The 26552-nt window shown below is 39.2% G+C and overlaps 1 protein-coding gene across 4 annotated transcripts in view; it reads left to right on the top strand.

The window, feature by feature from the left end:
- agbl1 (AGBL carboxypeptidase 1) overlaps positions 1–14025 on the top strand; it is a 94363-nt gene extending 80338 nt beyond the window's left edge. For 3 of the 4 annotated variants that reach the window (XM_085359489.1, XM_085359487.1, XM_085359490.1), the window contains 7 exons: positions 3023–3203; positions 4883–5012; positions 5462–5593; positions 5757–5819; positions 6216–6329; positions 9954–10108; positions 10631–14025. In XM_085359489.1, coding sequence (XP_085215615.1) covers positions 3023–3203; positions 4883–5012; positions 5462–5593; positions 5757–5819; positions 6216–6329; positions 9954–10108; positions 10631–10916 — 1061 coding nt within the window. In that variant the 3' untranslated portion in view covers positions 10917–14025. The remainder of the gene's footprint in view (positions 1–3022; positions 3204–4882; positions 5013–5461; positions 5594–5756; positions 5820–6215; positions 6330–9953; positions 10109–10630) is intronic. The other variant, XM_085359488.1, reaches the window with a different exon arrangement.
- Positions 14026–26552: the final 12527 nt, after the last annotated feature.

Raw genomic sequence — 26552 nt, 5'->3', positions numbered from 1 at the left:
TCAAACTCTTGACCAAGTCGGTTTATGACTTGAGTGTACTTTTCTGCAACTTTGTCAAAAGTCTCAGATGCAGAAGCATTGTCTTTCAGCACCATCTGCACAGAAAGAAAGTGCAGCACCTTTTTTCTCTGTAAATGCACAGAGAAAATGTTCATCTGGGCTTTAAATCCATTTAAAGCACTTATCATGTCAGCAACAGTCTTACCTTTGCCTTGCAGCTCACAGTTCAAATGGTTCAGTTTCCCAGTAATGTCTGTTAAAAACACAAGGTCAAGTGTCCACTCAGTGTCCTCCAGCAGAGATGTGTCTTCCCCTTTGGATTGCATGAACTCCTTGATTTCACCCAAAAGTGACAAAAAACGAAGCAAAATCCGTCCCCTGCTGAGCCATCGGATTTCCGTATGTAGTAGCAGGTCACCATATTCAGCTGACAGCTCCTCCAATAGCACCTTGAATGTTCTGTGCTGTTTAGCTCTGGAGCAGATGCTGTTTATGATCTTCACGACGGGAGTCATGACGTGCTCGAAGCCGATCACCTTTGCGCATAACGCCTGCTGGTGAATGATGCAGTGGTAATGCATGAAGTTTGGGAACTCTGTGTCACCTTTACAGTGAGCGATGAATCCCGTATGTCGGCCGATCATAGCAGGAGCCCCGTCGGTAGTCACTGATACCAGCTTTTCCAACGGTACCTTTTTCTTCGCGAAAAACTCCTTCACCGCGTTATAGATGTCAACTCCCTTCGTTGTTGTCTTTAGCGGCAGTAGTGTCAGAAGTTCTTCTTTTGTGGAGAAACCATCAAATACCGTCCGGATAAAGAGCATCAGCTGTGCTGTACTGCTGCTGTCGACGGACTCGTCACACTGGATGCTAAACCAACTGCACTTTGCCAGATCCTGATCCAACTGATCGGCCAAGTTCCCGGACATAGCCGACACTCTTCTAACAATTGTAGTTGCCCCCAGCTGGACATCAGAGAGAGTGGAAATTACATCGTTTCCATATTTCTCGTCTTTAAGCACAGTTTTTGCAATTATCATCATTGCTTCTTTGAAATACTCCCCGTCTAAAAATGCCTTCTTTTTCTTAATCATGAAATGTGTAGCTCTAAATGAGGCTTCGGTTGCTTTTTGAGAGTTTTTCACCGGTCTCGTGAAAAAAGACTGCTGTTTGCTCAAACCTGCCTTTAATTCGCGGGCCTTTTCCGCTCGCAGTGTGCTGCCCTTTGGGTAGTTAGCATGGTAGCTTGTGTGACACGTTCGGAAATGTCTCTCCACGTTGTGCCGCTTTGCCGTTGCCACAGTTGCCCCGCAAATGAGACACACACATGAATCTTTCACAGTGGTAAAAAAGAACTCTTCCTCCCATTCACTGTGAAAATTATATGTTTTCTTCCTTTTTTCCGCCATGTTTTCCTCATCTCCTCACCTTTGCCTTTGCTGGTCTTCACGGCAACTGTTTCCGTGGAGACCAGCTAGCACTAAATATTAGATCATGATCTAATATTTAATAATAAACTTTTTTTTTTAAATATATTATCTCTAACAAATTAACGCCAATGCAATTGTGATAAAAAAAAAAATAGCAAGAAAAAATAAAAATAGATGCAGCTTACTGGTAAGTTGTTATGGTGAGCTATTTTTAGAACAGGCCCGCGGGCGACTCATGTGGTCCTTGCGGGCGACCTGGTGCCCGCGGGCACCGTGTTGGTGACCCCTGCTTTAGAGCTATGCTTGTAGCATTCTGCCTGTTAGCTTAGCACAACAACAACAACGAAAAGGCGCTCTCTCACCCAGGAAACACACAGTCGCAGAAAGAGAGAGAGAGCGTCGCCCTGTAACCATGGCAACCGTAACGCTGCCGCCTGGAACGAAAGAACGTAGCTGTCAAACAAAACCCAAACAGTCCTGACCCGCGACAAAATGAAACAGGAAAGTACCGCAGTGTAATCCATTTATTTCAACAAAGTAACTGTATTCTGAATACCACCTTTTTAAACGGTAACTGTAACGGAATACAGTTACTCATATTTTGTATTCTAAATACGTAACGGCGGTACATGTATTCCGTTACTCCCCAACACTGGCTGTCAGCTTTCAGCCCTGATGGTGTGTCCGTGCCGTCGGGTGAGAAAGCTGACACCTCACTGATCCTGATGCGGCGGGTCAGCGCTTTGTGTTTATGTCTTTGTGCAGAATCCGTGTACCTGCTCTCATTTACTGTTTTAGCTGTTTGGTGGTTGTCAAAATTTTGTGAGGTTTAACCTGAGATTCTGGTATTTCGGGCAAAACACATTTATATTTAAAAAGCGATTCAGGATTTTAATGAATCGATATCGCGTAATTCAAGCTAGAATCGATTTTAATCGGAAAATCAATAATCAAAACCCACCCCTACCACTACTCCATTTCTCTTCCTGTCTTCCAACCAACAGTTGGACTCCACCTTCACTCCATCATATCAGCCACTTTTCTCACTTTACCAGTTATAGCCCGTACTCTCACCTCCAGACTCCAGCACCAGTTGTACTGTTCAGTTCACAGATCTGTTTGCTTGCTCTTTGTAGATCTTTCACATTAAAGTCACAGACACTCAGCTTGTTAACTGTATGTTAATTACGACTGTTCCACAGCCGTTGTAATCGGCTTCTGGGTCTCACCATCTTTGACTAAAGCTAAAGATTTTGTTAAACTAAAAATCTGATCTGGATAACTATGTTATCCAGATAGACATTATTAGTTGGTTTTAGATGTGAGCCATTAACATGCCTTGTTACATAGCATTTTTCTAATCTGCTTTAATACGTTGTACTTTATAAAAATGCTTGAAACGAGACCCAGTAAGTGGTTACAGAAAGAGGGTGATAGATTGCCAGAAGCAGAAAGAACAAGACAATGCTAGTGGCCAGACCTCATACAGGCTACACCCAGGGGAAGATGCTTGATGTCTAGAAACTAACTTCCTTGTTCAATATGTTATATCATTAGGCAAACTGATGATTGTGTAATAATAATTTTCCTAGGTAATCGCCCCTATATTGTACTGACCAGCCGTGTGCATCCTGGTGAGTCCAATGCCAGCTGGGTGATGAAGGGCACTTTGGAGTTTCTGTGCAGCAATGACCTGGTGGCCCAGAGTCTCAGGGAGGCCTTCGTCTTTAAGATCATCCCCATGCTCAACCCAGATGGAGTCATCAATGGCACGTGAGTGAGGAGCAGGAACATTGTTGGAATGGTTAAAAAAATGATATAATATACACTTTTACTTTACTTGAAACATGTAAGGAAACAATGCCCTTGGCTGCACTTACACTAGGCTTCTTAATAATGAAATGCTGCAGGTAGCATATGCTAATGTAACTACAATACAATATTACAATAACATTCATTGTTGATATAATTTTTGTCATTTTTGTGCTTTATGAGTTACTGACAGTTTGAACATTCTCATAATTTTACCTCTGAAATCCACTGTGGTGGTGTACAAACAGTTCTGATGCAATTGGAAAGCACACACTTTCAGCTTTAATTGAAAGGATTTAAGAAAAATATGGCATTAACTGTTCAAGAAATATATCAAGTTCTATACAAAAACTTTAATTTTCAGAGACGCAAAACACATTTCAAAATGAGGACCAAAGAAATGAAGCAAGGAGTGAAGGAGGTAAAAAAAAAAAAAATCTATCAGAAATAATAACGTCTTTACTTAACCTTTACTTAACCAAATCACAGTCAGGCTACGAAGTCTGCAATCAAGGGATGCATTTATGAAAGTAAATACGAAAAAAACAAAACAAAACAGAACCCCAGATGAACTTGTGCCAGAAAGTAAGGAGGAGGAGAGAAACAGTTAATAATCTAAAACATCACATCATCTGTCAAACATGGTGGAAGCAATGTTATGGGATGGGTATGTATGGCCGCCAGTCAGCCTCGGCACTGGTGTTCATTGACTGCTGATAGAAGCAGCAGGATGAAGAGTCTACGGGACTGCACTCTGCTCACATTCAGACGAATGCTGCAACACTGATGGGACAAAGCTTCACAGTGCAGATGAATAATGATCCAAAGCAAACTGCAAAGTAACCCAACAGTTTCCTGAGTTTCCCAAGAAGCCTGGCAGAGCGTCTTGATCATACAGATATATGGTTTTGCTGAACCAGAAAGACTGTCATTAGAACATTTTGTCACAGTTCAGTGAAAAAAATACTTGAAACGAGACCCAGCAAGTGGTTACAGGAAGAGGGTGATAGATTGTCTGAAGCAGTCAGAACAAGAAAATACTACTGACGGAACCTCATACCACAGGCTATACCCAAGGGAAGATACGCCAAGTCTGTATGGTTTACTAAAGATACATAAACAGGGTGTACCTTTAAGACTAATTGTCTTAAAGGTACACCCTTTAAGTTTCAGACTTATTTCTGAATTCCAAAAAGACTTTTCCAGATATTGCAAACGCTTGATTGCAGTTGTTGCTTCCAAGGGCGGCCCAACCAGCTATTACGTTTAGGGGCAATCACTTTTTACATGGGGCCATGAAGATATCTCCCCCCCCTATCATAAACATCTTCATTTAGAAACTTCATTTTGTGTTTACTTGTGTTATCTTTGTCTAATATTTAAATGAGTTAAAAATAGGAAATCAGGAAAGGGGCAAACACTTTTTCAAACAACTCTAGATAAACTCAATTATAGCACTTCATAACATCCATGTCTCTCTGTCCCACCTCTCAACAACAAACAGTACTTTGCTACTGAAGGACACTATTATTCAGCCAAACAACAAGTAACGTTACAGTATTTGGTATATATCACAGATTTACCCCTCACAAATGAATTACAGTGCAAGTATTTGTTTTTGTTGTTGTCTGTCTCCTCAGAAGTCGCTGTGACCTGAACAGCAAAGATCTGAATCGTCAGTGGAGTAAACCAGACCCTCTTCTGAGTCCAACCATCTACCACACCAAAGGCTTTCTCTACTACCTCAACATTATAGGACGGACTCCAGTGGTGAGATACACATGCTGTTATGTAATGTTTTCTTTTTGAAATGTTAAGCTCTTTGGTTTTGCTAAATATCTGTCCTGCATGTTTGACACACTTTCACACATTAGTTAATCTACATACATTAGATCCAAAAATTATTCACAGCTTTATTAAAAATTCTAATCAAAAATGCGTTGTAAAATGTACCATACAAAAAAAAGATGTGCGTAAGTATTCGCAGCCTTTCAGTTCTTGTCTTGGAAATTCTGAATTTGTCGTTTAAGTATTAGGCTGTAATATCTAAACAGTGAACACTTCAGTTGAACCTGTTAAATTAAAATGACAAGTCTGTACTTTAATCACACATTAATTGTTTGATTTAAAATGCACTGTTTGGTTTCATAGGCAAAATCACAAATCAAAATATTTTATTGTCCAAATGCACAAGCTCTTTCTTTCTTCATATTTACTAGGTTTTCTGTGACTACCATGGCCACTCTCGAAAAAAGAATGTGTTCCTGTATGGCTGCAGCATTAAGGAGACTCTCTGGCAGTCTGGCTCTGCAGTTGACACTGTAGGATTGAAAGAGGATCCTGGATATAGGGTAAGAAAAGCACACACACAAAGCCAAGCAGGCCATAGGGGTTTCTGTTTTTGTTCTACTCGTTCACCAGCAGCAGTATTTCAAATTCTGAAACCAGATAAAATGTTTTGTTCCTCTCCATCTCTCTCTCTCGCTGTCTTTATCATTCTCATCACCTTTCTAGACCATTCCAAAGACCTTGGATCGTATCGCACCGACCTTTTCTTTCAACAGCTGCAACTTTTTGGTAAAAGTTACAATACTAATAATAATTCTCATTTTGAAAATCACTGCATATAATAAATCCACAGCGTAGTTGTCAGTACAACTAAATACAACTACTAATTAATTCATATTGTTATCCTTCTCAGTATTGTAAGCAAAGTTGTACTTGTTGTCACTGTTAACTTCTTTATTATTAACACTGTCAGTTGTATAAAATAAATATCTCTGCCTGGAACAGCAGGTTAAATAAAGCATTATCTCAGCCATCTTCATGTATCATACCTCATCAACACCACTATCACTGTTATTGTCAGTAGTGTTTATATTTGTTAATGTGTGAATAGTTACATTCATTATTTTTCTTATTATATGGGCCATATTCTCTTACCTACCCTTAATTCTGATTTTAACCTGTCAGGTAGAGAAGTCTCGCTCTGCTACAGCCAGAGTGGTTGTCTGGAGGGAAATGGGAGTTCTGAGAAGTTATACTTTGGAGAATACTTACAATGGCTGCAACCAGGGAATATACAAGGTGTGTGTATGAGAGAGAAATTGGGTGAATTAGGGTACTCTAATAGAATTACTTAATGCTACTGTGCACTTTGTAACTTTTTACCATTCATTTTGTGCCATGTGTACAGGGAGTAACTATGTGACCAGTTTAAAGCAGTTTTATACCTGTAGCTCTGTAGAGCTCCAGAGTGGCAGGGTTGGTGTTGATAAGGAGATCCTGACCATGCTGTGCCAATAATACCTCAGTGGGTAAAGTGTTTCGCTGTCAGCCTGCACAGAATACTTTGTGTCTCTGCTCAACTTGCCTGATTTATTAGACCAGACATGGTCAGAACTGCCAGCCCCTCTTTTTTTATTGTCACACCACCAAACACCATCTTCTCTACATGACACATGTTGAACAAGGGTGGTTAGCAGAAGGAAAATCTGTTGCAATGCTGAATCACTGAATCTCATCTACTTGCTAATGCTATGTGTATTTCTCTATAAAGCCCAGGTCGTAACAGATCTCAGAGCAGCCAAAGATAACCCGTGGCACTTTCCTTCGCACACTGCTTTCCTCTCAGTTTACCAACACAGACCAGGGGTTTATTCACAATGCGTCTGTGCAAACCACTAGAAACAAGCTGCTGATCTCTCAGCTTGCCCAGCTCCAGTAATTGTTAAGGGGTAATGGACACACCCTCAGAGAGAGAGAGAGAACTAGACTTTGTTATGAGATTGAAATATGTTTTCAGGGACAATAGCTGACTGCGGCCGCAAGATAGCAAAAATGTAAAGGCTGGATGCACATATTAATTGACAGGTCTTTATGGGAGCACTGTCATTGGTTCACACTTGTATGCAACTTTGTTTTGTTCTTGATGTTTTTGTTTTTTGGAGCACAAGTTCCTTTTGAGCTGGACCACTTAGCCTATGCACTTATAAATCTAAATCAAAACAGAATGTAATGATATGCAAATTTCATAAATATGGTCATTTCCCAAAGATTGAGATGTTTAGCACCGGGTAGCATGATGTCTTCTTTTAACAACAGGCCATAAAAGTCTATAAACTGAGGTGAGCAGCTGCTGGACTTTTGGATGCCTCATTCTTGTCTGAGAGATGATTTTTTATTTTTATTATACAGGGAGTGCAGAATTATTAGGCAAATGAGTATTTTGTCCACATCATCCTCTTCATGCATGTTGTCTTACTCCAAGCTGTATAGGCTCGAAAGCCTACTACCAATTAAGCATATTAGCTGATGTGCATCTCTGTAATGAGAAGGGGGGTGGTCTAATGACATCAACACCCTATATCAGGTGTGCATAATTATTAGGCAACGTCCTTTCCTTTGGCAAAATGGGTCAAAAGAAGGACTTGACAGGCTCAGAAAAGTCAAAAATAGTGAGATATCTTGCAGAGGGATGCAGCAGTCTCAAAATTGCAAAGCTTCTGAAGCGTGATCATCGAACAATCAAGCGTTTCATTCAAAATAGTCAACAGGGTCGCAAGAAGCGTGTGGAAAAACCAAGGCGCAAAATAACTGCCCATGAACTGAGAAAAGTCAAGCGTGCAGCTGCCAAGATGCCACTTGCCACCAGTTTGGCCATATTTCAGAGCTGCAACATCACTGGAGTGCCCAAAAGCACAAGGTGTGCAATACTCAGAGACATGGCCAAGGTAAGAAAGGCTGAAAGACGACCACCACTGAACAAGACACACAAGCTGAAACGTCAAGACTGGGCCAAGAAATATCTCAAGACTGGTTTTTCTAAGGTTTTATGGACTGATGAAATGAGAGTGAGTCTTGATGGGCCAGATGGATGGGCCCGTGGCTGGATTGGTAAAGGGCAGAGAGCTCCAGTCCGACTCAGACGCCAGCAAGGTGGAGGTGGAGTACTGGTTTGGGCTGGTATCATCAAAGATGAGCTTGTGGGGCCTTTTCGGGTTGAGGATGGAGTCAAGCTCAACTCCCAGTCCTACTGCCAGTTTCTGGAAGACACCTTCTTCAAGCAGTGGTACAGGAAGAAGTCTGCATCCTTCAAGAAAAACATGATCTTCATGCAGGACAATGCTCCATCACACGCGTCCAAGTACTCCACAGCGTGGCTGGCAAGAAAGGGTATAAAAGAAGAAAAACTAATGACATGGCCACCTTGTTCACCTGATCTGAACCCCATTGAGAACCTGTGGTCCATCATCAAATGTGAGATTTACAAGGAGGGAAAACAGTACACCTCTCTGAACAGTGTCTGGGAGGCTGTGGTTGCTACTGCACGCAATGTTGATGGTGAACAGATCAAAACACTGACAGAATCCATGGATGGCAGGCTTTTGAGTGTCCTTGCAAAGAAAGGTGGCTATATTGGTCGCTGATTTGTTTTTGTTTTGTTTTTGAATGTCAGAAATGTATATTTGTGAATGTGGAGATGTTATATTGGTTTCACTGGTAAAAATAAATAATTGAAATGGGTATATATTTGTTTTTTGTTAAGTTGCCTAATAATTATGCACAGTAATAGTTACCTGCACACACAGATATTCCCCTAAAATAGCTAAAACTAAAAACAAACTAAAAACTACTTCCAAAAACATTCAGCTTTGATATTAATGAGTTTTTTGGGTTCATTGAGAACATGGTTGTTGTTCAATAATAAAATTATTCCTCAAAAATACAACTTGCCTAATAATTCTGCACTCCATGATGCTTCAAATGTTTTCAAATGGATAAAGCCAGTCTGGACTGCAGGCAGGCTAGTCCAGGTCATCTGCTGTTAGTGAGCAATGCTGTTGTCACAGTATGAGGTTTAGCATTGTCTTGCTGAGTCATGCAAGGACTTCCCCGAAAAAGCATCTGTTGCTAATCTTCTGGAGCCTTTCCAGATATGCAAGTTGTACAATTCTCTTCAACTATTTGGTGATTAGACTCAAATGACCCATCATAGCAGAACAGAATCCCACCAGTGATGGGACAGCACCCACCCCACACATCCACAGAAGAGCACTGAGATATAAAAATGTGCATAGACGAAGCTGATTTTCTTGGAAAAGGTGGGCAAAACATGACTGGGCTAGAGCAGTGATGTAAGAATTGAGTTTGGCAGCATGATAAAACGAATGTAAAGTAAAGAATAGCTAGTAGCTGCAAACCCAGGATAGCAGGGAGATGAGTGATTACAGATCTTCCTTATTGAACTTTTGCATAAGCTTTGCTTCAGAGAATCTTTTCCTGACTAAGATGCTCTTTTCATGCCCTATTATGTTACTGACATCTTGTCAGTTGTTCCAATTTGATGTAAACTGTTCCTTCTGCTGTGCCTCAGAAGGGCACTTTTGAGTCATGTTGGTCCATCAAATTAAAAAAAAAAGATTAGTATTTTTAATTAAATAGTAAAATGTCTCAGTTTAAGCATTTACGATATTCTCTATGCTCTATTGTGAATAAAATATGCTTTTATGAGATTTGCAGATCTCTTTTTGTTTTCATTTGACACAGCATCGTAGCTTTTATTTGGATTGGGTTTGTAAAAAATCCAGTAGCGTGTTCCTAACAAATGTCTCTCATTGGGCAGTGTGCACAAATTTTCAGGATGTATAATATACTTAACTTGGCTCAGGAGGGGAGCGTGTCTGTGTGTGTGCCTGTGTGTTGTTACAGGGGCTGCAGACAGGAACCCAGGAGCACCAGGAAATGGGGATGAAGTTCTGCCACAGTCTGTTGTCTGTAACCAAAGACACAAGGATTCTATACAGCAGGAAACTCATCAACCATATTGACCTGGACCACAACATGCTGGACCACAAGTCTCACAAGTAAGCTACCGTTCTAGGGCGGCTTATCATATGTGGGTTTTCCATGTGGCAGCAGGGAGGACAGTGCTTAAACCAGGGCAGTTCGAGTGGAATTCAGGTATTTATGGGAAGAGGTGATGAACTCTTTCCCAGTTAAATTTACCCTTCATTCTAATTTGTGTTGTACAGTTATTTCATTTTTAACTTTAATTTTTATATTTTATTTTATTCCTTCCTAGTTAAATTTACCCTTTTTAATTTTCATATTTATTTCCTATCTTATTCATAGCCTTTTCTTTTTTTCTTTAGGTCACGAGCAGTTGTCTAAGCATTTCACTGCATATCGTACTGTGTATGACTGTGTACGTGACAAATAAAAATTTGAATTTTGAATTTGAATTTGAACAGCTGCTGATGCAAAACACACCTGATGCCACTGCTGCAAGCAAGCTGTGTGTTTACACAGTGTGTTTTACATAAAACTTAGTTTGTTGTTTTTGGTGAACAAGACTTAACATGGCAATTCTTTCTTCTTTCATGCAGCTGTTTTGAAGACGATGAGCCTCCGTGTGCTGAGGAGATCGAGTACTCTGGTGGCTGTCCCACACTTAAAGGCAGTGATTTGGATTCAGACATTGACAGCAACATGGCCCATGTTGATGATGATGACAAAGAGCACAGTGCTCAAAAACATCAGCAAGACAGCATCAGTCAGTCTCAGCAGTCAAGCATAAAGAACCACCTGTTTCCTCCACAAACCCGGCAGCCATCCGTTGATACACCTAGTGAGAGAAGAGACTTGCGTAATGGTTTGAGGATTTCAAAATGATAACTCACAAGTTTAAAGGTTTTTTTTAAATAATTTACTTTCTTAACGATAGTAAGAGAGCATCAGCTAATATGAGCTGTAGTCCTTTAAACACAGCAGACTGTTCTGGATGAAAATAATAATACTTGGGTTTGTAATTCAAAACCAGCTTAACTAGAATGTATTACTAAAGACTGAAAATACCAGGCATGTGATCAATACTTCATAACAGACTTTAACATAAACATGTATAGCCAAGTACAGCCATGACTTAAAGACTGGCTGTTTTACTTAGACCTAAATTTTCAGGAAAGGAATCTCATAACTCCACCAGTTATGAGATGAAATGACAATAGTTTCAATGAATGATGGATTAAAACCAGTTCTTATTGAATATTTATGTATGTAAAAGGTCATCAGCATAGTCTTAATGATACTGATAACATCACCAGTGAACAAAAATGCATGCTATAACGAATGAAAAATGCAACTATAACAGTGATCTGCATTTTGTCTGTCTTTGTCATTGGGTGAAAATAATTTCGTGTTAGCCTTTTTAGTTAATATCTACAACATCAGTTTAGTGTTCCAGCATCTTATTGTGACTGGCTTTTTTCTGTCTGTACTACTGCAGGCACTACTTTGATTATTAGTAGGTAATTAGCAAACTGAAACAAACTTGATTGTTGCTGTGTAAAACTTTTAAATCAACTTAGTTGTATTAATTACATGAAATACTGGGGACTGGTACTTATCTTTCCTCTTCTGTATCTTTGCAGAAAGAACAAAAACAAAAACAGGTGAATAGGTTTAACCTGCTTGGAGGAAAGAATTCGGCATGTTTCCCAAAATGTTCTCACCAAAATGTCAAGTTCAAATGTTATGCTGTATGTTATAGACTTAAAATGTGTAAACTGTAAGGCAAGGGGTGGTATTTGGCTTCTGAGTAAATATCAGCGATTTACTTTACAATTAATATCCTGCCAAGAACACATCCTGTACACAACTCCATGTTTTATCTTTTCAAGTTTCATTACAAACAAATCTCATAAAAGGTCAAAGAAACTCTGATGACTGATGGTGCATTTATTCAGAAGAACATTAATATTGACTGTAATATTATCACAGAACTGCAACTACGCTGCCTTTACAGCAGTTGTAGTTTGTTTTGTAATCCACAAAGGCACAATGCTGCTCTCAAGCGTCATGTATGAAATTATAAATGTTAACATTTTCCAGAAAGAATTTTTTTCCCAACATTTTTTTGCTTAAACAAGCCTATGCTGATGGAATCTAAAATTTCTGAAAGTACATGAGTTTTTTTTTACCCAGTAGGTTAGCCTTTTAGCCTAAATTTGTGCAAGTGTACGATAAATGATATAGTTTATACATTTATACAGTTTGGGGATTCCATGGATGGAGGATCCGAACACAGAGCACACAGGGAACACAATAAAGCCCCAAATCCAAATCTTAAATCCAAAAGTAGACATCCAAGTAAAAGCAAACAAGCAAATAAATTCAGCAAAGCTAGGGAAAGGCAAAATCTAAAAATACTCCAAAGATTATAGATGAGAAGCTTGGAAGTCAGAACAAGGTAAAATAGAAAGAACATACAAGGTCTCTTTGTTTACATTGTACTGTATATACTGCACATGTTGTACTGCTGTGAGTACTCCTGCTATTTTTAACTCTTTTAACTCCATTTTGACTGCCTCCAGTCATTTTGCACCTTTAAATCACACTGGATCTTTTCCACTTTGAAGAAACAATTTGAACTTTAGAATTTTATTGTGAAAAGAGGATCACCCGCAGGAAGTCAAATCAGTTGATATCCATCCATTTGAGCTCAAGTTTGAAATTGCTGATGCAAAATACAAGTGGTCAAAACTGCGCTTGCAGGAGATGAATAAGCAGCAATGCCAGAAGTGGTCAAAAAGTTTACAGGGAGATTTTTAATTTAATTATTGGTTATGGGCAAAGTTAGGTGGGAGAAGTAGAAGAAGCTTTTATCACACCTAAATCCCATTCCTCCTCCCAGCTGTGAATTCTTTTTCTGCCATGAGACAGGGCATCTCATTGCCCACTGTCCCTATCTCCAGTGCAAAGAGCAAAAGTTGCCAACTTTTTTTTCAAAAGGTTCTGTATTTTTGATGGGCAAAGAGGAGGCTTGTGTTCTGATTATGGTTTTGCATGATATTGGAGCCATCAGCCCGACTCTTCTGGATAGGGGAGAAGATGTTGAGCTAATAGTAATGTGGGCGGATGTCTCTCCACTCTGCAGTGGTTGGTTGCATCAGTGGAGGTGATGAGCCAGAGTAGTGGGCTGTGGTAGACTCCTTTGTCATGTGGTGCTGAAGACGTTTTTTTGTTTTTGAAGCCCTTCAGTCTCAGATGCCGTCTGACGGTTATGGGACTGCAGTCAGCACCAGTAACGGCCTTAATTTGGGTTGAGGATCGTCCAGTGTCTTGACAGACGGCCAATTGGATCCTCCGGCTCAGTGCTGATGAATTTTTCTGGGGTCTTCCACTTGACGTTTTTGTTCCATAACCCTCAGGAACATTTAAGAAATTCCAAATGACTGTCACACTGCGTCCCACCTCAGCAGCGATGGCGTGCTGCAAGCTTATGCAGTTCAACAACCCGACCACGTTCAAAAAGGGAACGTTTTTGTGCCTTTGCCATCAAAACGTCATGACAGTGTGACAGAAATTGACAATGTGGTTCTAAATTTTTGATCAGCTGTAAAACAGCCTGTTTCAGTTTAAGCATTATTTTCAATAAATTACATGCTCAAAAGACTGTTTTGTCTCACTCCCAAAATAGGATTTTTTGCCATTGATCGGGACTGTAGGATGTACTGATTTTTCTGACATGCTCTTACACATGTTCAAGACTCCGGCATAGTCAAGATACATCCCTGTTTGAATATATCCATCATATCTACATCCCAAGACCCTCAAAACGACTACCAGATGTGTGTTAGCACAAGTACAAACATCTGCTATTTCAATGTGACAGGCTGCAATTGTGCTATGTCCAAAGCATGTTCCTTGATTTGCAAAATACCATCAGAAATAAAGGGATTTTAATGCCCCCAAACTGGCTGGGACACTTGATTTTGTTGAACTAACAAACATTTTAGGAAGGTTTATGACTTTTGCATTGGAGATTTAAGAGAGTCCAAGAATTTTATTTGATTGTCTCTAATATAGTTAGGTATTCTGAGTTTTACCATAAATTGGTGACTCAACCATTTGGTAGAGACCTCTATCTAAAAAAAAAAGACGGGGTTGTTTGAACAAAAGAATAAAGATTATATTTACTGTGGCCCCAAATGAGGAAAAAATACAGTGAAAAAATGTTTTCATGTTTTTTTTCTTGCCGCTGCCTTTAAAGGCTCAAGGTCACTGAAATTTGATCTCGTTCAAGATTTTTAGTAGATACACATATGGTATGAATTTGAAAATCCTGTCACTTTGTTCTCGAACTATCACGTTCACGAGATTGTCAGAAAACTTGACCTCTGACCTTAAGGCTGAGCTGAAGGTTTTTATAAGCTTAAAATTCATATGAGTTCAATTCAATTTTATCTACCGGTATTTAGCGCCAAATCACAGTGGATTAATTTGCTGATTAATTTCCCAGGTAACAGACTGATTGAAAATAATGAGAAATTCTAATGTCTAAATCTAAAAGAGCAGAAGTGTGAGAGTACAACAACAGCATGAACAAAAAGGTCTGAGGAACCACTGGAGCATAAATAAAAAGCAAGTGAACTTGGTTATCTTTCACCTCACAATGTGAACATAGAAATTTATCTTGGTCCACTTTTAGATCCATTTTGAAGAGGACTGTATGTAAAAACAAGATTTCAGGCTGCAAACAAGGTTTACAGTGTGCAACTTAAATGACAAACCCATGGACCCTATTTCAGAAAGCAGATTTTGTGAAAATTTGTGTTATTATTGCCAACAATGTTCTAACAGTGATCAATCACTGTGACAAAAAAAGACACACAAACACTGAAAATACATTTACAGGCACAATGGAGGCATACAGATGAACATACACATGAGACTGTGGTTCAGGGAATCATCTTGCACCCACAGACATCAATAATGGTGGACAGACATTTTAATTATTAATGCTCTGAATTAAGTATCTTTCTATTGCTCTACACTATGTCTGTGTGTGTGTGTGCGCGCGCGCGCGCACAGGCAAGGACATGGAACTCTACAATGCAGCATGCATAGTATAATACATGTTTCTATCTATCTATACACACACACACACACACACACACACACACACACACACACACACACACACACTTCTACGCTTTTTGACAGAGAGAGAGATAAAGCACTAAGGTGAGCCTAACTGTAAAATAAGGGGCTATTTTTCGTACAAGGCAACAACTGTCTAACTGTGCATATTAAGTACATAACAGTAACAGATGGATAAACATGTCGTAAATTACAAACTAAGGAGAGGTAATGCCATATAAATGATGTCTTAAGCACTTGCTAATACCTTGTTAAAGCTTAATAGCGTGACATTATTATGTGCTACTGTGTGGCTTGACTGTGGCTACAATTACAGGAGGAGATGTGTTATCACAGAGCGTGATACGACTGTCTCTGAAACACAATAAACAATACACAGGGCTATAATAGCTCTCTTGATACAATAACAGTTAATTAGGCTGGTGAAGTGGGAGCTGTATTGATTGGCTCAGTTAATTGGTCATTTAACTCTGCAATCCCACAGGCCCATTCAACACAGCTAGTGTTACAGGTAGTGTGTGAGAGAGTGTTTGGGAGTGTGTCTGTGTTTGTAAGAGTAAGCCTATACAACAAATAGTCTCATGCCTTTAAGCTACTAATGTTCTGCCTCACTGCTCTTATTTTTGCACAGAGTTGTTGTTGATGTCTAAGTTATAATTATGAATACATGGACTGGACTGGCGAATACGATTTACTCTAACTTTGCATTAAGCACTTTTTACTGCAAGCTTTATTCATCCAAGCAACCTAAATCCAGCCTAAACTAAACCTGTTTTAACCCATTTAAAGCCTTATGGACAATGGTAATGATTTAAAGCTGTATACATAATTTATGCACTGAATATTTAGATCTCAAATCACAGCATGCATTACTTCCACCGTCCTTCCAAGTTTTCAGTAAGAGACAAGATTTTTGTTTGCCATAAAAAAATGTTTGTATCAAGAAAAAGAACTCCAACTTTAAAGCCTAAAGATCCTTTCAGTTCACAAACCAGCTTCTGACAAAGGTACAGTGCTCTGAAAAAGTATTTGGGCCTCTTTATTTTTTACATAACCTGAGTAAATACTGAATGCTTTTTAAAATAATTTTTCACAGTGCTGTAAACACGGAGCAGATAAACTGTTAACAAAGGCCATGTTTTAGTTACTTTGGGTTAATACTTCTTGGATTTTTGGATTTTGCCATTGATCAGTAAGATGGTAGAAGACAGGTCTCACTCTTGGAAAAATAAATGGATTTCTGTTAACTTGCTGAAATTTTTTTAATTATTTACACATAAATAACAAATAACTGGTATGTTCGCTGGCATTGGAAACTGTTTTTTTTTAGGCTAAATTTTATTTTATTTCATTTCAGTCCTCTGAAGTCATCGTTTCTTAAATAATGGATTATTTTTTAAAAATATAGCTCAGCATGCAGAGCCAACAAACTTAGTTGTCGCATGCATAAACAAAATAAAACATTGCAGTAATAAAGCTAAATTTAAACATTATCACAATAAATTAGCTGATCATTTGTCTTTTAAATCAGTTATTATATAATGTGTAAAATCAGAGGACTGTCCCACAACAGCTTCACTCACTGACACGTAAACATTATACGCTGTACTGCTATTCATATATTATTATTCAGTTAGAAAATACATCTAAAATGTGTGACTGCAGGGAAAACGTGTGAGGTGGAAAAAGCGAGTCAGAAGAACAAAAGAGAGTAAGGAAAGAGATATAGGAGGCTGCTCCTCAGAGGACCATCATCTACTATATCAGGTTTTTAACATATCAAAATATGAAACTGGAGCATGGGGAGTGAAATCTGTTCTATGATTTCTGAGTAGTAAATTATTTATCAGTCTGAAAGCCCCTCTAACTACGGTAAGACCTATTGCCAAGGGGGGTTGTGAGTCATGTATATGTAATACTGCCTAATACCAGTGACAGAGACACTGACTGAGAATTACTCTACAGGTTTATATCTGCACTATGTTCCTCTGAAACTCATGGTGATGAGAAGACTCCAGGATGTTATTGCATACAGGCAAGAAACAGGAGGACATGTCACAGCTACCTTGGGTGATTTCCATTTCCTACACTGACAGTATACTTCCTATACACTTTATACTAGACCAATACAGTTAGTATAAAGGTGGAATTCGGTGAAATAATTAAGCGTCATCAGCTTAAAATGCAAATTATTCTGTAACACTTGATGTAACCAAACACTGACCATGAGCCTCACAGCCAGTGTTCAAATGTCCAACACAACTATAAATTCACTACAGTACGATAATCTAACATGTTTATCATGCACAAGACTACAAAGTATTTTCATGCAAGATTTGAATAACACAAACTTGATATGCTTTCTTTCACGTTTCATGATATGAAAAAACATAATTTGGCAAAACTCATTATATACAGATGCAATGTGTGTGTGCAATACTTCATACCATCCCTCAAAGCTTCTTAAATTTTATTTTTGCATTTAAATTAAACATAACATGCTTATACAAAATCAACCAAGAACAATTACTGTTTTTAACATTTGTGAACTTATAAGCATGAAAGGAAAAAAAAAGAAAGGAAAAAAGAAGAGGAAGAAAAAAACAAAAAAAACAAAAAAAACAAATAAAATAATTCACGTGGAGTGTGAGGCATGAATTATGATCAGTTATTTTTTTAAGAATTCTAGAAATGGTTGCCAAATCATACAAAAACTCGCCAGTTTCCCCTCTCTATCAAATCTTATCTGCTCCACCCTGGCCACAGACACCATCTCATTAAGCCACCTGTTAAAACATGGGGCCGAAGAAGACCGCCACTGTAAAAGAATAAGTTTCTTTGCAGCCAGCATACCCATTGTAATTATCTGTTTTTGTGAAAAGGAAAAAGATTCGACTGATGCAAATGATCCAAGTATAGCCAATGTACCATCACGTGGTACTTTTTTCCTAAATTGGTTTGAAAACCACATAAAAATCCGGCTCCAAAAAGCATTCAAAACCGGGCAATGCCAAAATAAATGTGCAAGGGAACCTTCACCGACTTTACATCTGTCACATAAGGGGGATACAGAATTATAGATCCGGTTAAGTTTAAGTTTAGAAAAGTGTAGTCTATGAATGACTTTAAACTGGATTAGTTTATATCTGGCATTTATTGAGCCTTTCTGAATATTGGACAAACAATTTGACCATTGGTCTTCAGACAGAGGGACCCCGAGGTCTTCAGCCCATGTTTTCTTAATTCGGTCGGAATCAACTGGGATTGTAAAGCACTTAACAAACTGAGATATCAAATGTTTAAAATCTGCTTTCCGAATTATATCAAAGTAAGTATAACTTCGTAGCTTCAGTGGAAAGTCTGAAAAGTTTTGTTGAACAAAATTCCTTATTTGAAGATAACGAAAAAAATGTGATTGAGGTAATTGAAACTTTTCTTGAAGTTGAAGGAAGGACATAAATTTGTCATCTGTATATAAGTCCTCAATGTATTTCAATCCCTTTTCCCCCCATTCTAAAAACACCCTATCCATTTTACCTGGTTTAAACAAGTAGTTATGTATTATTGGCATTCCTACTGAAAAATCAGGTAGTTTGAGAGATTTCCTAATTTGACTTAATATCTTTAAGGAGTGTTTAACAACAAAATTACGACTGAGCGAATTGTTAAAAGAACCCGTGTTAGAAAACAATAAGACCGGTAATGAGGCTTCAGATACTGTTGCTGCCTCTACCTGGAGCCAGATCGGAAGCTTGTCATGACAATAATCAATAGGCGAACCCCACTGCCAGTGCAATAGAGCTCTTGAATTTGCTGCCCAATAATAATGTCTAAACACAGGGAGACCTAACCCCCCGCAGGAAGTGTTTTTTTTTTGAAGATGAGCCATGGATATCCGAGGGGGTTTTCCTGCCCAAATGAATGAGTGAATCAATGAATCAAGCTGCTTAAAAAAGTTTAAGTGGCAAGTGAATAGGAAGGTTTTGAAAAAGATATAAAAATCGTGGCAAAGACACCATTCTAACCATCCCTCAAAGCTAACTGGTAAATGTGCTGGTACTTATATAATGCTTTTCTACTTAATTTGAGCATTCACAGGGCTGTCTTACTGGAAGCCTCATTCACCCATTTCCAACGCATTTTCTTTCTATGGCTAAGTGCTTTCAACCTAACATGCACACACTCACACTTTGATAGATGCATCTGGTGCAACTTTGAGAACAGTATCATGCCCCAGGATACTTCAGCATGCTGTTTGAATGGTTAGAATTCAATTTATTTCAATTTTATTTATATAGTGCAAAAACACAACAACAGACGCCCCAAGGGACGTAATCTTGTTAGGCAAAGACCTTCCAATATTAGACAGAAACCCCAACAATCAGATGACCCCCTATGAGCAAGCAGAGTTTTATTTATTTCTGGTTAAATAAACATTAAATAAAAAAATAAAAAAATAAAAAAATAACGTGGCAGCTGTCGCACAAACCATATACTTCTGGGCATCCTCGTCTCTCTCTCTTATTTTCTTCTTTCATGAGCTTCTCAGAGTAGTCCTATCTTCTTAGCACATTTCTATTTCTACCCTTAATCACCCTAACCTGCTGCACATCCTTTCAAAATCACTCAAACTCACTATAACCCTTTGCCACATCTCTCTTTGTTGTACATCTTAACTTCAATTACTAGTGTATATTTCCTGGGTATCCCACTTTTTCTTTTCTAACCTCTTCCTTTGAATACTTTCCTGTACTTCCTCATTCCATCACCACGTCTCCTTATCGTCTTTCCTCTGTCCAGAGGATACACCAAATACCTTCTTGGCACTTTCTCTCATCACTTCAGCAGTCCTTTCCCAGTCATCTGGTAACTCTTCCCCACCCTAGAGCCAATCTTAATCCCTTCCTCTTTCCTAAATGACACAAAGTTTTCAGAAACATTATTTGGCTATTGCAAGGTTCTAACCTGTTGCAATATTATATTATCATTTCAGTGATAAAGTTTTATTTTCATTCTTAAATGCACTTGTTCATTATATTCCACTGGTTGTAAACTACTTTTGGTTGCTCCCTTATTCACACAAGGGTTTACTACAACAGTAGCTCTGCATAGATTTAAGAGATTTTTACACTGGACACTATTCCTTATGCAAAGCCTCCTACTGAACTTATTATAGACTCAAACAGCACTGCCCTCATCATAAATGGAGAATGGGTGGAATCTGTCTCCAGCTTTAGGTTTCTGGGCACCCACTCTCTGCCAGTCTCAACATTGGTGTTGTGGGTCACCAACAGAGATGGGCAGTGACGCGTTACTTGTAACGCGTTACTGTAATCTGATTGCTTTTTTCGAGTAATGAGTAAAGTAAGGGATTACTATTGCAAAAACGGTAATTAGATTACTGTTACTTTCCCGTAGGAACACTGCGTTACTAAAACCGTGATTTTTTGCAAGAATGTCTCATGACAGTGACGTAAGCGAGTGCGCCGTTAGTGACAACAGCTGTGTGCAGATCAACAATGGATCATATATCGATTGTGGGAGAGAGTATGAGCGTGCAGCGTTTAAAGCGTGGAAGTACTGACCTTACTTTGAGTTTGATTCCATAAAAAGTGACAAAAACATTAGTGTCCGTTAGGGCTGCCACGATTTGTCGACTAGTCACGATTACGTCGACTATCAAAATCGTCGTCGACTGATTTAATAGTCGATGCGTCGTTTGAAGCTTTGTAAGATCACAAAAGACGCAGGAATAAGTAGTAGGATTTAAGAGTGTAATAACGGACTGAAACAGAAGATGGCAGCACTGCATGTACAAGGATGCCAGCTGCCGTTAAACCCCGAAGAAGAAGAAGCTGTGTCCCAGAATTCATAGCGCAGCCCAGCTCAGTTTCCAACAATGGCGGCAGCTAGTTAGTTTTGATATTACTCTTATTATTCTTTCTGGGTCACAAAATAAACGTTTAACATATTTTCAGGCGAGAATGAAGCTGTGTAAACCTCAAATATCTGCTCAGTTTATCAAGACACCACATGTTTTCAAAAGCGCTCCGACGTTTTCGGAGACGTCTGTTACCCACTAGCTCGATAGCTAGCCGGGGGCTAGGCTCGCTAGAGCCGTGAGAACACCGGACTCCTGGCAAATCGTTTTCAAACCCACCGCTGTCTTTCGCTACTCAGGTTAAACATGATATATAAGTCACTTAGATAACTTAAAAATTTTATTGTTTGGCTTTTGTAGTATTTTATTAGTTCCTGAGTAAATCGGTTTGGCTGAGATTAAAGTTATAGTTTTTACACAGCTGAATAAACTTCAAGCAGACAGCTGATTATCAGAAGTGTGAGATGCTCGAGAGTTTACTCCGGTGTCCTGTTATATTTTAGATAGCAAGGAGTTTATTAAATTTTAATGAAATTTGCAGATTGTTTCGGTGAAGTTTAATAAACTATCATCTTGTCTTTATTTTTAGTTAGCACAGACCTTAAACACTTAAAGCTGTAAGCTAATGATAGTTATATAAGAGCAGATGCTGCTGGTGCAATAAGCTGTACGTTTTACGTCCAATGGATGATGATCTGATTAGTCGACTAATCGCAAAAATAATCGGTGACTAGTCGACTATCAAAATAATCGTTTGTGGCAGCCCTAGTGTCCGTTGTGCGTGGGAAGAAAACTTCTTTTTACAGCGAAAAAACCCCCTAAACTTCCAAGCAAGTACCGAGTGCGCAACAACATAATGGGAAACTCACAGAGAAACTCGCGGATTCTTCCACTGACCGCAGCACACCTGCACCAGGTTAAACCTCCGCCTACCGCAGTGCTGCTTAATAGGTGAAAATAGAGCAACAGGACCGCTGAGTCTTTGACTTTATTTATGTTCTGCTGTGTTTTACTTGCATCTATTTGAAAGAGTGAGTGTAAACACAAAAAATATTTTATTTTATGTGCTGGAATGTGCAGAAAATAGGTTTCAATGTTAAACTAATTTATTCAACTCAGAGAATGTTGCATATAATTAAATTTTTGCTTGATGCATAAAGTTAAAAGATTAAATCAGAATCAGAATCAGAATCAGAATACTTTATTGAAACTAATAAAACAAGTTTTGAAAAGAGACTTTTCCATTTGATTACATTTTGTATGATGGATTATGCAGAAAAAGTAGAATTGGGCTGAAAGATCTATCGCATAGGTGTCAAACTCTGGCCCGCGGGCCAAATTTGGCCCGCAGCCTAATTATATTTGGCCCGCGAAGCCATACCAAATTATTGTTAGAGCTGGCCTACTGGTATTATACAGCTAATATATATATTGTTTAGTATTAAGCTTTGCTTGTTCCATATTCAGTTTTTCAGCAAAGCTTGTTTGAGTCTATAAGAAAAGATTCATTCTTATATCTAGAGGAAGATTTTTTTTTCAATAAATATTAACGTTAGCCCGCGACTTTGTTCCAGTTTTGAATTTTGGCCCACTGTGTATTTGAGTTTGACACCCCTGGTCTATCGCTTTATCACCTATTCAGGGTGTAAATCGTGTTTTTAAAAAGTAACTAAGTAACTAAGTAATTAATTACTTTTGAAAATAAGTAATCAGTAAAGTAATGGGATTACTTTTTTGGGGAAGTAATCAGTAATTAGTTACTGATTACTTTTTTCAAGTAACTTGACCAACACTGGTCACCAATGCCCTGGTAAAGATGAAGTGCAGCAGAGGCTGAACAGGAAGGCTGTGAAGAGGGTAATTAACACTGCCCAAAAATTCATTGGCTCTACCAGGGGTGGCCTCCATTGCCAGCTGCTCCTGTCTCAGGAAAACTAGGGCCAACAAAAGTTACCCCTTGCACCCTGCACACCGGTCCCACCCAACCCTGGACACACACACACACACACACACACACACACACACACACACACACACACACACACACACACACACTACCCCTGGGCCACCCACCCACCAATCTGAGACAACCTTCGTAACCCTCATCACTCACACCACTCACATATGGACGCTACTCAGACTGAGTCCCTTGCACTACTTCCAAGCACTCTGCAACCTGTTCTTTAATGTGCCTTTTCTATTGTTTGTCTTTTTCTTATTTTGTATATATTTTTCATGTTTGTTATTTATACCTGCTGTCTTTCTATATATATTTCATTCCTGCACAGCTGATATGGAGCTCCCAAATTTCGTTGTACATGTACAATGACAATAAAGGGCATTCTGTTCTATTTACTAAGTTTAATTAGCGTTTTTGCTATTACATCACTTTTATTTTTTTTGCTATTTTTAATCTATAATAATAACAATATAGGGCTGTTTACCACACGCCTGACCCAATTATGAAGAAGTTCTGGTTAATATCAGCTCAAATAACAAAATCAAATCTGACATCTTACCAGCACCCCTCTTAGATCACAGACCCACAGACGTTTCTTGAGATAAATGTCTCGGCACAGTACAAAACAAGAAAGGCAATATGTTGGAAAGCTGGATTTGTGCGTGTGTGTGTGTGTGTGTGTGTGTGTGTGTGTGTGTGTGTGTGCAGGAGAGGTGGTCTAAGTAATGGCAGATTGTGTGTCACTTAGGCAAAGAGACTCCCGTGGGATGATGTGATAAAAGAGAGAAAATTTGATTAAAATACTGACAAGGCACTCAGAAGCACAGACACACTTACACACATGTAGAGTAGAAAGAGAAGACAGAGCAGGAGATGGAGCGATAAATGCAGTAAATGGAAGGAGCATACAAATATGGGGTGAGTGTGGGAAACAAAGACAAATACTTGACTTAAGTAGAGTGAAACTAATTGAAAAGAATTTCAGTTCATGCATAACAATAGATTGAATTTTCTGAACATTCAGATCCCAGTTTTAACATTGGTCCATGAGTTTGTGAATAACAATACCCCAATAGTTCTCGTTCAGGTCACTTACTCGTTTAAAGAATTTTATTTTTATTGCATGTTACATGCATTACAGTACAGTGGCATGGTGGTTAGCACTGCTGCCTCACAGCCAGAAGGTCCAGAGTTGGACTCCACCATCTGCTCAGAGCCTTTCTGTGTGGAGTTTGCATCTTCTCGTGTTTGTGTAGGTTCTCTGTGGGTATTCCAGCTTCTTCCCAAAACCTAAAGACATGTTTGCTTAGGTTAACTGGTGATTCTAAATTGCCCATAGATGTGACTGGTTGTGTGTCTCTCTGTGTTATCACTATGTTAGACTGCCAACCTATCCAGGGTGTACCCTGCCTGGATAGTGTATATATACATATATATGCAGCTGTTTGCCGGGGTTACTTGCATAGTAGCATTCCAACAACGCCCTGTTTTCGTCTCTTGCCCACCGATGCCTTCTTCTTCCAGTAGCCCACTTTTCGTCAGGGTGCCCTGGTTCCTCAACACCTGACGCGGACCTTGTTGATCCGGGCGACGTCCGAGCCGGCATGCCTTCTTATTTATTTGTCTCGCTCATGTCTGCGGTAGGCTCGCTTAGCATAGGGGGTCTAGCCTTAGGACCCTTACTGGATACAGACGCCCCAGGCAGGAATTGAACTTGCGATCCTCTGTTCCAAAGGCATGTAGTCTAACCACTACGCTATCCAGCTGTTAAGGAACACGAGAAGCTGGAGAAATACCAAGGGCTCAGAGAAGAGCTCGAGAGGATGTGGAGGGTGAAGGTAATGGTGGTCCCCGTGGTAATCGGAGCACTAGGTGCGGTGACTCCCAAGCTAGGCGAGTGGCTCCAGCAGATCCCGGGAATAACATCGGAGATCTCTGTCCAGAAGAGCGCAGTCCTGGGAACAGCTAAGATACTGCGCAGGACCCTCAAGCTCCCAGGCCTCTGGTAGAGGACCCGAGCTTGAAGGATAAACCGCCCGCAGGGGCGTGCTGGGTGTTTTTATATATATATATATATATATATATTTGAGACATTTATCTCAAGAAACGTCTGTGGGTCTGTGATCTAAGAGGGGTGCTGGTAAGATGTCAGATTTGATTTTGTTATTTGAGCTGATATACATATATTGAACGAATTTAGCAGACAGAGTAGTAACGCTTAGTAAATCTTAATGGGAGCTGATTCTTTTAATGCTGCTGTTTATTCCTAATGTGATGGCTACAAATGATAGCTTTCAACTGGATCCAATTAAACATCAAAGCTTACTGCCCCATGGCCTTAAGGAGACATGGAAATCACTGTAGTTTGGAAGCTGATCAAACATGATTTGTAAAGGTGTATTCATGTGGGTCCATGAAGAGTGTCAATGAAATGTTTATTCTGTCAACAGACACAATGTATATGTTCAGTACACTGACTGACATCTCAAACCAAATTGTTTTTCCAAAATAGTCCAAAAGAATTTTTTAAAAAGTGTCCTTGTGCAAACATCCAACCGAGGTCCAACAGCATGATGTAGTTCTGCTTTCCTGTATTGTAAAAATTATATCTAAACACAAGAATTAATATAATTTGTGATTTCTTTTAATAAAATACACACACATACAATAGCACAACCTAACCCACTACTATTATAGTAGCAAGCTGCTTTCATGAGCTGCAGTAAATATGCCTCTAAAAAAACATTAAGAAGAGAGCAGCAGTCTGTAGTATGTGGTCAGTCAGTTGTATCATGTCTCCTTTAAAAATTCATTGGCACCAAAAGACTACTCCCTTATTATTGCTGATAAATTCACTCCAGACCATGTGGAGGCTGATAGGCAAGCATTTACCATGCAACTCTATACTTAAAGGTCACAAAGAGCAGTACAAGCCTGTGTGTGGTGTGTGCTATGCAGTAAGGATTCCAGCTTCAGTTAACAAATGATATGGATTTGCTGTGTCTGTGTGTGACTTGGCTCATGTCCCTTCTGAGGATCAAATTTCATGGTTGACAATCTAGATAAAAAACCTAATGAAAATTAAAATGATAATATAATGTGTCCCCCTTGTAATACATAAATCCTATCACAGTTGGCACAGCTGTCAAAAAGACCAGTGCTGAATCACGCCAAATCACAGTAATGGTCACCTCAAAGTGCTTATTGTAATGTAAAGACCCTACAGTAATAAGGTGTAAAATGTAGCTGGCAACCTCTAGTTAGATACATATAGATAAAGTTGGGCTTGTCTAAATGCACAGGTTGAGCTCTGGAACCAGGTGGTGGAGAGGGGCTGGACCAATCTGGAGTTGCTGAGATGCAGATGACAAGGTTGGGTAGAGTTGTATCTGTACCTCAATTCAACAACTGAATCTGTTTTCCCTGGTGTATTAGAGATTTGCTTCTCCACGCCCTTGGCTTGGGGAAAAGGTCAAGACTGTTGTTTATGCTTATGTGACAAATAACAGTTCAGTGTACCCAAACT

This window comes from Diplotaxodon limnothrissa, linkage group LG7, assembly GCF_057381915.1.
Source record: "Diplotaxodon limnothrissa isolate DT_005_m linkage group LG7, D_limnothrissa_male_GT1.1, whole genome shotgun sequence".
Classification (NCBI taxonomy): Eukaryota; Metazoa; Chordata; class Actinopteri; order Cichliformes; family Cichlidae; genus Diplotaxodon; species Diplotaxodon limnothrissa.
Note: the sequence above shows the minus strand (reverse complement) of the source record. Positions and strands in the feature narration are given on the sequence as shown.